General features: G+C 27.5%; 1 protein-coding gene across 1 annotated transcript; it reads right to left on the bottom strand.

The window, feature by feature from the left end:
* Positions 1-3,695: 3,695 nt before the first annotated feature.
* On the bottom strand, positions 3,696-8,996 carry LOC145195150 (uncharacterized). Its single transcript, XM_090096199.1, has 5 exons — positions 8,786-8,996; positions 7,946-8,151; positions 7,323-7,551; positions 4,308-4,440; positions 3,696-3,944 (listed from the first exon to the last, which is right to left on the bottom strand). Exons 2-5 carry the CDS (start codon positions 8,149-8,151, stop codon positions 3,907-3,909), a joined length of 606 nt encoding a protein of 201 aa, XP_089952325.1. The 5' UTR covers positions 8,786-8,996; the 3' UTR covers positions 3,696-3,906.
* Positions 8,997-11,276: the final 2,280 nt, after the last annotated feature.

An 11,276-nucleotide genomic window follows, 5' to 3' on the forward strand; every position in this document is an offset into this window, starting at 1 on the left:
CATTCTAGAAGTGCCTATGATTGGGACAATAAAGAAAAGACATTTTTGCAGATAATTAACGAAGAATAATAACTCAAACATGGAAGAGTAAAAAAGGAAAAAAAGAATTTTCCTCTAAGATCAACATATGTTGTTAACCTTCAGCATTAATAACAATTAAAAGACTGTTTACACTAGAAAAAAAAATTACGGATTAAATCATATTAGTTTTTCAATGAAATTTCAAATAGAAAACAATAACATAAGTATCTTAATAGCTTAATTTTCATCGAAATGCAGGGCAAGATGGTAACGTAAAACAGTGCTGGTGTAATTTCGAATGATCATTGACATTTAGACCGTTCTTACTTAAAATCATACTTTTTATTCGAAAACTTGACTTAAGGTTTATAGAGTCTAAATCCACGATATTGCCTTGATGACACATGATCTAATAACCCTACCCCTTTTCGAACTACGTTTGATGATTTATCTGAAAAAAAAGTAGAAAATGGTTTTGCCGTGCGCCGATTTTGAAAAATAAAAAAAAATTGAAATATTGAGATACTAAATGATTTCTCAAACTTCGTGAGAAGACAAGTTATGCAAGTTAATTGCCTAATTTTCTTAACTTATCGATGGCGGATTGGCTTTATTTTGTGTACATTGTCATTTTATAATGAAGAGATTTTGCCTTTAATGTATATTTAGGCCGAACTGGAAGTCTTGTAATTGGATGTCGAAATAGATTTGCGTAAGTAGTCAGCGCGCGATCAATATTTTGATATTTCCTAATCCCAACGTTATCCTGATATTAAAAAAAATATTGATAATTTGTTATTGAGTCGGACAAGAGACATTTCTGCATATCAAACAATGAATTTAATTAATTCTTCTTACAAAGATCGACTCGAGTTTTCAGGACATCTTTGTTTTTATCTTGGCTTTTCACACTAGACTTTATAAATAGAGAACGCCCATGTAGATTCCTTATCTAAAGTTTTCGACCGAGAGATTTTAATTGCAAAATTAAAAATGACAACCTATATAAAAAAATATCACTTATAAACGTCTATTTATGGATGTTTTCTTTGCACTCGTCATTACAAAACAAGTCATTAACGAAGCTCATCTCTTAGACCTTCGCACATTTGGACTGATCTACCAATGACCTGTTCTTAGGATAATTTACGCATAAAGAACATTTACAACCAGGATCATCCGACTGTATTTCCCTATATCACTTTGACATCAAGCCATAATTTACAAAGTATGAATACGTACTAATTCGAAACAAAAGCTTAATTGAAATAATGAGGGGAAATTATTTTCTTTACCACTTTGTTGAAAATCCATTTAAGATAGCTTCACTAGGATAGATAGTTAGATTGAATCACAAATGGAATTCTCCTCCTATATTTGACTGTCGCAACCAGTCATTACATCCCATCCCTAATTGGGCTGTCTCATCCAGTCATAACGTCTGATTTTTAATTAGGCTATATCGCACAATAAAAAAACGATAAACGAAATTTTATAGGAAAAAAAAAACGTCGAGCTCTTTAACAAAAAACCCGTCGAGTGTTTAATAAAGAACGGTTTTAAATACTTTGTTGAAGAAAAACCAACGGAAGACTAAAGCGTAAACTTTACATCTTATGTATAAAACACTAAAGAACTAAATATAATATATTTACTCAATTATAATAATCGTCTGTGATAAGTTTTATTAATGAATGACAAATTTTATCGACATGTTTATGGGATAAACAGCATAATTTAAAATGCCGACTCTGGGTAATGACAGAATCGACAATAACTTGTATTTGGAGATAATCATGAAATTAATTCTTGCATGTGGAGATAATCACGAAATTAATTCTTGCATGTAAGATTGTATTTTCAACTCTACTACAACTTTTACCATCAATTTTCGTTCCGCATGGCAGCATTCTGCAAATGCATTCCTTCGCTGGAATTTCCTATCTTTAATATCAGATTTAAAGGCTTTGGTTTCTTTAGATTGCTCTATTTGTAAACTAAAGTTCAAAATTTCTTCCTTCTGTTTTTGCTTTACTAATGACGAATACCCTTTGCTGAGGGTAAATAGCTTTTTTCCTAAGCGTTTTTTCTTATTCTTCTCTTCTGAAATTACGGAGCGTATCGATTGGTTGATAATATTATCGAACGTCATTCTTAAGCAAGAAAGTTCTTTTCACATTTGTCGTTCTCTCAAAAAAACTTATGTTTTTATCTGTTACTAATTTATATAATCAACAGATCAGGGTGAACTTAATCTATAGACGGTATATTTGCTAATCATTCATTGCGAATATAATCTTCATTTTTGCTGCAAGGGGGTAAAAAAAAAAAAGCTATAATAATGAAAACATACTAAGGTTTTAACATTGTTGATATTATTATTATCATTTTTTTCTTTTTGAAATCCCTTGCTGATAAATCACGCGGGTATTTCTCGATTTTAAAAAGAGGCTCAAGTTATATAAATGCAAGATTGACATGTTAATTAGTAAATGCAAGATTGACATGTTAATTAGTAAAATAAGAATTAGCGAAACAGAAACTTTTAAACTTTTATACTAGCTTTCAACTTTACTAAGAAAAAAAAAACTGATATCTTTTAAGCGTTGTTTCATTTTTTGGATATCTTAAAGATATATGCTACTTTTTTACACAGCTCGTCAAGTTTTGGTTCTGTTTGTTTTCATCTAATATTTTCTTCAGTCAACCGAAGAATTTTATACACTTTATTTCTACTTGCTTGCAATCTCTTACAAAATGAATGTTATAATTGCCCGTGTATGATGATGACAGTGAATTATTAAACCATTCTTTAACAAGATTCCATTTCACTACAAGTGCTTACAAAAAAAAAATAAATAATTTCTTTGAAGGAATCAAAAAATTAGAAGCCTAAGTTTGAAATATAGTTTTTATTTATTGATTTTTTATTTAGTTTTTATTTATTTCATTTTTATTTAACTTGGCTCAAAAAATAAGTCACTTTGAACCTGAGATCAACTTTTGAACCATGAATTTGAAATTTTGTATTTACTATTTATGTTTAGCTCATTTAAACTTTTCGTTTTAATGTGCGAAACACTTTTTGGTTTTGTTAATTTTTTAGTTTATGACACGCACTTGGTTATAGAGTAAGCGTTATTAAAGGCCCTCTAGTGTATATTATTTTTCTTTCATTAACCAAGTTGTCGATATTTTGCTTGTTATTTTATCACTGAAATCTTTTTTTTTTTTTTTTTTTTTTTTTTACCTTTAGCTTCATTGAACATGGTTGGTCGAAAGCATGTTGAATTTATGCTTTTTTTTACACGCCCAAGTGTTAAAAGAGTTTAGGAACTTATTATTAGCAATTTACTGTGACTCAACGAAATCTCTGAATTTTTTGACTTCTAAATTTTTTTACTATCGAAGTATTTCTAAAAAACATTTTAGTTATATATAAAAAATTTGTTTTTTAAAAAAATGAAAGTTGCTTGCACTGTTGGCACATAATACTTAATATAGCACGTGATACTTAATAATGCATGTGAATTTGTAAAACGTGTTGTGATCCAATTTTTACATGATCTCTAGGCATGTTTTTTTTCTTAATGCTTGAAATAGACATGTCTAGAGATCCTGAAATTTTAAAACTTTTACATAACCGATAACGGAATAAAAAAAAAAACACTTCGTTTAAATACTTTTGTAATATTTACATTTAACACGTATGTTTTTTAAACCTCAATATATACAAGCTCGCCTAAAAGACGAATACAGCCTTATAATTAATTGTTCAAACACTGTGCAAGTTTGTGATGATTATCGAGAAAAAAGGGTGGTCCATAGGTTTAAATCGTTCGAAGCGAACACATAATGTAGCATCAAAGTCATCACAAAGCTCAATTACCAATTGCTCGGGGTATTTGTGAAACCAGAGTTGCCTAGAACAAAGATGAATGTTACATGGTCATGTATTATATGTAAAAGGAAAAATAATTTGAGATAAATTCATAAACGTCAAAAACAAAAATGTTTTTGAATACATAATGCAATGAGAAGAATTTAAGTCTGAGAGGTTTTAGTCTACTGAGTTTTTGAACCGTAATCTATGAACAACTTTAATTTGTAAATATATGTAAAAAGATGTACGTTTTCAAAATCAGTTTTTATTATTTTCATGTAAAACTTAACGTAAAAGAGTAGAAAAAGAAAATTAAAAAAAAAAAAAAAAAAAACTGTTTGCACGCCATCTTTCGGTAGCGTAACATTTCCAATTTATTCTTCAATCGCTTTTGTAAATTTACCTGCTTCCATTCTCATTCCCATTTTCATGTGATCTGCTATATACTTGAAGAGCGATACCCAAGCACCTTCTGTTACCATATCAATATTTGGACATAGTTGGCAGATAGCATAAACAAAACTTGAACTTAGTGCCTAAAATAAAAAAAACGAAAGCTTTTTGAATCAATTGTAAGATTAAATTTCTTTTAGCTCGAAAAAAAATCCAGTAAAACGGTTCTCATGAGAACTTTATTGTTCTGCATTACGAATTTTTGTATGACCAGACCTTTCTACATTTTTTTGATGTTTGGTGTAAAAAAAAATTAAATAAAGAAAGTAACTTTCTTTTCGTTTGTTTAGTGAAAAATCGCAGTAAAAAAAATTGAAAAAAAAACAAAAAAAAACAAAACAATAATTTTTCTTTTGGTTTGAAATTTTTACATTTCAAAATTATTTTTATTATATTTAGATCTTTATATTATATTTCATTTGAAATTTTTTGTTTTGTTTTTATCTTCTGCAGACAAAGATATCAAATTTCAGTAACATTTCTTTTTTAATATATCAACAAATATTTTTCCGCTGAATATTTAAAAATCCTCTCTAAATACTTTTCGTCTTTATAGATAGTTCACGAAGGATGGAATGTCAATATTTTTAAATAAGAATTTTATTTTAAGTAATGGACAAATTTTTATTTTATTTCAAATCAAATGTTATGTAATATTTAGTAAATTTTACAAACAAATTCAACTAAGACCGGAGATATATACTTGCGATAAAAAAAAAGAGAATAAGAAAGTTTTAAATCATCTCATCTTTATCCGTCGATCTTTGAAAAGCTCCTCCTTTATATTATTTCGAAGCTTTAATTATTGTATTTCTCAATTTATTATTTGATGTAAAATATTTATTAATCTCGAGCGCACGTGACTTTTTTTTTTATTCAAAGTGTTAAGAGAAATTTAACAAGGGTCGAACTCTCTTAGATAAAACATAAACCCATGATTAATAAGATCTATAGTGTTTCAAAAGTGTAAACGAATGCTGCATGAATCTAAGAGAGGTTCTATAAGGCTCCCACAGAATCAAAAAAAAATTTCGATAAGGTTTCTAAAGAACTTTTTGTTCTGGGAAAGAAAACATAGTCCTCACTTTATATAAGTTTTTTGTCCTGGGAAAGAAAACATAGTTCTCACTTTATATAAGTTAGAGAGGGAGATAAGATTAAAATTTCAGAATAAAAAAATAAAATTCTTTTATTTGGGGCACATTGCTGATTCAATATCGGCTTTTAAGATTTTAACTGATATAAATTCATAAACTCACTAAGTTAAGAAAAATTAAAAAATTCGCTCAGTTAAATAAATTCATTGAAGTAAATAAATTTAACAAGTTTAATAAATTGAGAAATTCATAGAAGTAAATAAATTCAGGAATTCAAAAAATTACATAAACCCACATCTAGTTTATTACAAGATTAAAAGTTTATTATTTTTGTAATTTGTAAATAATCATACAACATGAGATAAAATGATCATACAACATGAGATAAAATGATCATACAACGGAGATAAAATAATCATACAACGGAGATAAAATAATCATACAACATGAGCTATGATGAGATAAAATGAACTAAGATTTAAGAGCTCTATTATCCTAATTAAAATTTTAATTTTGAGAGAGTATTCACTTCTTCTGTCGGTCATTTTGGTAAAATATGATTTCGGACGCATTTCGGACGAAAATGGTACTGGACGCATTTAAGTTACGAACGCACTTTATTCAAAATATACTTATTTCAAAACTTTTGATATTAAACACTCCTTTCAGTTCGTTAAAATATACTTTGAAAGTATATTTTAACGAGCTTAAACGAGTGTTTAATATTTTATCTAAGCATAATCCACTGTTTTATATTATATCCAAGAAAGATGTATGTAACATGCAGGATAAAACAATATGCGGGATAAAATAATACATATAAATATGGATATAAATATAGATATAAATATAGATATAAATATAGATATAAATATAGATATAAATATAGATATAAATATAGATATAAATATAGATATAAATATAGATATAAATATAGATATAAATATAGATATAAATATAGATATAAACATAGATATAAATATAGATATAAATATAGATATAAATAAAGATATAAATTTAGATATACATGTAGATATGAGTATAGATGTAAATATAGATATAAATAAAGATATATAAACTAGATATAAATAAAGCTGTAAATAAAGATATAAGTATAGATGTAAATACAGATAGGAATTAAACGGTGATTGTAAAGGAATTTCATAATTTGTAATTCGTAAGAAACTATTGCAAAAACGATATTAACATTGTTAGCATTGCTTTTAAGAAATGATTCCTTTCATTTTTCTTCGTCAAAAGTTATGATTATCCAAGAAATAGTAATAAAAAAGTTGATATCATTTAAGTAACAACTGTCATATAAGTTAAAAACTCAATTACTTAGACAAACTAATTAAAGAAACATTTTGAAAAGGTTACACACTTTAAGTACATTTTTTTATATAAAGTAATTCTTTATTTTCAATTAAGGTTTTAATTTATAAATAAAGCAGTATTTAGTGAAGTTCCAAGATGTGTTTCCGTTAATAAAAATTCACTGGAAAAAAAAGATCAACGGAACGGAATAGAAAAACTTCTGAGTGTGTGTACGTGCGCATGTAATATACTCACGTTTCGAACTAATTCTGTTCCGTTCGTTCCGCGAAATAATCTTCGCAGAACGGACGGAACGGAAAAAATTCCAAGAGGAAATTAAAAAAAAAAAAAATTAGAAAAACGCCATTAGTACAATATTAATGTGGTTAATTGTAATATAAGTTGCTGTTAAAAAATCTCGTTTCGATACCTAATTTTCTAAAAAAAGAGCCTTTACCATAAACTTGTAAATTTTAAAGTAAATAAATGGAATTTTAAAATTTCGGCGAAAGTATGAATTTCGAAAAAAGCTTATAAAAAAATTATCTTACCGTCGTGTACATTTGATCTGCACCTAACTTGTGATGTTGTTTTCCTAGTTCTATAAGTAATAATGACAACTCGTATTTTTTATCGACGTTCAGCACCACGCTTTCTAGAAAAGTTTCAATATTCAGCGCGTGGTTGCGAAATGACCTCGAAAGCATCGCCTTTTCTTGGGTAAAGTTTTCATCATAGAATTCGAATTTTGAGCGTAACTCAGAATAGTTAACAAACCATCTTATTAAAAATAAATAACGTTGAAAAATAAGAAGAGGTGAAAAAGTCATTTTTAAATCATTATCTTATAGCATTACACAACAAGAAGCAGAATTAATTAGCATTAGAATTTTTTAGTGCGATATTGATAAGTGATATCATGAGTAGAATGCGAAATAAAAAAAAAACAAAAAGGAACTCCTAATGTATAGTAAAAGAAAGCGCCAATCGCAAAAAGCACCAAAAGCATAAAGCGCTTAAAAAGAAGTTGATTAAAGTATCGGGTTTAAATCGATTCTCAAATCACGTTTTTTCGAATTTCGAATCACACATTTCATATTTGGTTCAACTTTCAAAGCATCACATGAGCCTAAAAAGAGGTTTCTCTTGAAATTGATCTAATTTAATAAGTTACCTTTTGAACGCCATTGCGCATATCTCATCCCAAACTGGTTTAATGAAACCCCAAGAAACTTTGATAGCTTCGATCTCTTGGGATGATAGACACACGTGAACAAATTTTGTTTGAGAACGGATTTTTACTGGAATCAATTCTTTCAGAGCTGAACAAGGAGAATTGTTTGGATGAATTCCGGATGAAATCGAACATACTGCGCCCATCTAAAGTTTGTTAATGTATCTTTGTAAAATTATTTTCGTTTAGATAAACGAGGTCCCCTCAACATAATTTTTTACTTTTAATTATTAAATTATCATGGATAAACTTGGTTTAAATTATTCATAAAAAGTTTAAAATTTCAGACAAGAAATATAAGAATTAAACGACTTAGTATATTTGTTGGAAAAATAATGTCTTTTATAAATATAATTTTATTTAAATTATCGCGTAGTAAATTAACTAATATTTATGTAAAAGCAAGCAAAATTTACACTAATTACAGTTAAGGATTTGCAATTAAAAATTTCTTGCTTAAAGAAAGTTGAAAATAATGAACATGATTAATATTATCCATGCATTCAATGGATATCAATGGATGACGGATTTCAACGGATGTGCTTTCATTAGAGCATTTTATCGTTTTTAAGCAATTTCTGAGTTATAAACCAAAAATATACCATAGAATATAAATGTTAAAAGATTTAATGTAAAATCATACAATTTAAAAATACAAGAAAAAAAAAAAATATCGCGTTTAATATGTAAAGATAATTTAATTGTGAAATTATAAAAAATCATGTGCAATACTTGAGTATATATACATAACAACTGTAGACATTGGATAAATTTACTTACTTGATTTACAGAAAACGATACCACTTAACCTTCCTTTAATTCTTGTTATGGATAAATAATTCTTTAACCATCTTTTTTTATTATATAGGCGTACATGAAAGTTTTTAACTTTTAAAATCGGCTGTAAAAATTAAAAATTCTGTCTATTGATTGGGTGAATTCTTCTCGTCAGATCTTGTATGTTATCGAAGCCAAAACAAAAAATTAGACTGTCGGATCTCTAAGAGGCTATCGGATCTCTAAGATTAGGACCGACTGGTTAGTCGGTCCTACTCTTAGAGATCCGATAGTCTCTATCTAAACAAGCGGTTTATTACAAAGTTAGTTTAACCTCTTCACTCTAAAATCCCCTTATTCTTTATACAGTGTAAATATGATACCCAAAAGACGATATCTCAAAGCATAAAACTATCATGCTAACGCTTTAGAAAGAATAACTTCTTATAGAATATGTGCAAACGGCGAACCAGCGGACTTCGTTACCAGGTTGGATATCATTTTCTGTAACCTAATTCTTTACAATTTTTTTATGTTTAGGTCAACTCGGTTGAACTGAAAAACCTCTGAAACGATGTTTTTTTGTTTATTGCACAACCCTGTGGTAATTTAAACCATTTTTACAAATTACTTTGTACTTTTAACTTTTAACTTATAAACTTTAACTTTACTACTTATAAATTTCGATATAAATTTTCAATATAAATAGTGCCATTTTTTTTAAAAAAAAAAAAAAAAAAAAGCACTGCTCTTCTGGAGAGCAAAACAAATAATAATTCTTTTTTGATTTAATTTGATGGAAGTTTTCGAAATATTTTAAAAAGTACTGCTAGATTTTTGATGTAAATCAGCCATCTTTAAACGTTACAAAAAAATTTGAAGAGATGTTTTGGGCACGTAAAAGCTTCATAATTAATGGTATATAATTAAAATAAAACAAAAAATATTAATAAGTTTATTTAATTCAGATGTTTTTCTCTTTTAAACTCGTAGTAAACAACAATTTTTCTGAAAACAAACCCAATTTAGCGACATTAAGTATTAAATTGTTTCTCAACTCTTTTTTTAACGCCGACCTGATATTCGGTTTAAAAAAGGATAAACACTTTGTTTAGATGTTTTCCTCTCGTTACCTTAACTTATTTTTAGTTAATTTGATCTCGTAAAACAACCTCTTTTACGATAGAACGAGTTACTTTAAATGAATGCATCCCAGAGTAGAAGAAGTTATAGTTTATCATGGTTTCACGGTTATATCACGGTTAGTGTATCGGTTATACAGTTGGTCCATAGTCAGGAAGCAAGCTGAAACTTATCCTTTGTTCTACCAGTCTTTTATTTTTTACCGGTTTCAGTGTTACGAGGCGATACTATGTGCTACTTTTGTACTCTACAATATTTATAATTTTATTTTCTTTCAATGATGTACAACTAGTTTCATTATTCCAATGTAAATATTGCCGGAAAAATAATTGTTGATAAAATTAGAAAAAAAAGGGTTATTTAATATTTATTTAGATAAAGTTGCTTTAAAGTAAAAAATCAAAATACACTGCAGAGGAAATATGGCTGACCAGTTCAAATGGACTTTATTTATTGTTGACAATTTAAAACCAAAAGATAAATAAAGCGTACTAAAATTTCTTTCTGTTTAAAAGTTCATCTTTCAACCTAAAAAATTTAGTGTAGAGTTTCCTAAATGAAAAACATTGGAATACAAAGATCAAACTTCATAGTTTAATCGATTGTAAAAAGCAAGAAGCGTTTGAATTAAACTTTGACTAACTTCTTTTATTCAATAATTTTTGTTTGTATTTTTTTTGTTTTGTTTTTTATTTTTTTGATGCAGGAAAGTTAAAAACTTTAAAAGTAAAAGGACTATTTACGTTTCTAAATTTTATATTCTATATTTTATATTATTTAATATTCAGCTGTTGTTAAACAGTTTTAGCCTTTTAAAGCGGTCCGACATAAGTTTAAATTGCTTTCAGTGTTGCACGATTTTTTTTAAGTAAGATATATTCAACTGTAATTATGTATAAATTATTTATTTATTTATAATTATGTATAATTTATTTATTTCTGTTTTTTTTGGAATTTATTTTTTTTTAAAAAAAAAAAAAAAAAGTCCCAGCTTCAAAATCTCAGTTCGAGAACCTTATCGTGGCTGAAGTAAAGAAAATTTTTAGTACAAAAAAAATGAGTCCATCTACGAGAGAGAATTAAACTACAGACTCAATCGCTTATTAAAAAAAAGACTGAAACCTAGTTATAAAACGGTAGATTTAAACGATCTTCATAACTTAGGTAAGTGAATGTAGCATCCATTGTCATGGCAACTCCCAATAATATTCTTCTATAATTTACAGAGAATGAGACTTGCAAGAAAGGAAACGTAAAGAGATTCCGCAGTGTTATGGCAAACTTTTAAAAAAGTTTTCAACTTTTGGAGGTTAAAAAGAAAAAAAATCAAAACATGGTTATCACAATATAG

Source organism: Hydra viridissima, unplaced genomic scaffold (assembly GCF_058129835.1).
Source record: "Hydra viridissima isolate aposymbiotic clone 2 unplaced genomic scaffold, HvirCarnegie_v1 scaffold_8, whole genome shotgun sequence".
NCBI lineage: Eukaryota > Metazoa > Cnidaria > Hydrozoa > Anthoathecata > Hydridae > Hydra > Hydra viridissima.

Excerpts from the sequence above, each read along its gene's own strand:
- LOC145195150 (XM_090096199.1), bottom strand. The coding sequence starts at position 8,151 with ATGGGCGCAGTATGTTCGATTTCATCCGGAATTCATCCAAACAATTCT. Across the intron at positions 4,441-7,322 it reads CAGATCAAATGTACACGACG|GCACTAAGTTCAAGTTTTGT; the intron begins GTAAGATAATTT and ends TTTTTATTTTAG. Across the intron at positions 3,945-4,307 it reads GGGAATGAGAATGGAAGCAG|GCAACTCTGGTTTCACAAAT; the intron begins GTAAATTTACAA and ends TCTTTGTTCTAG.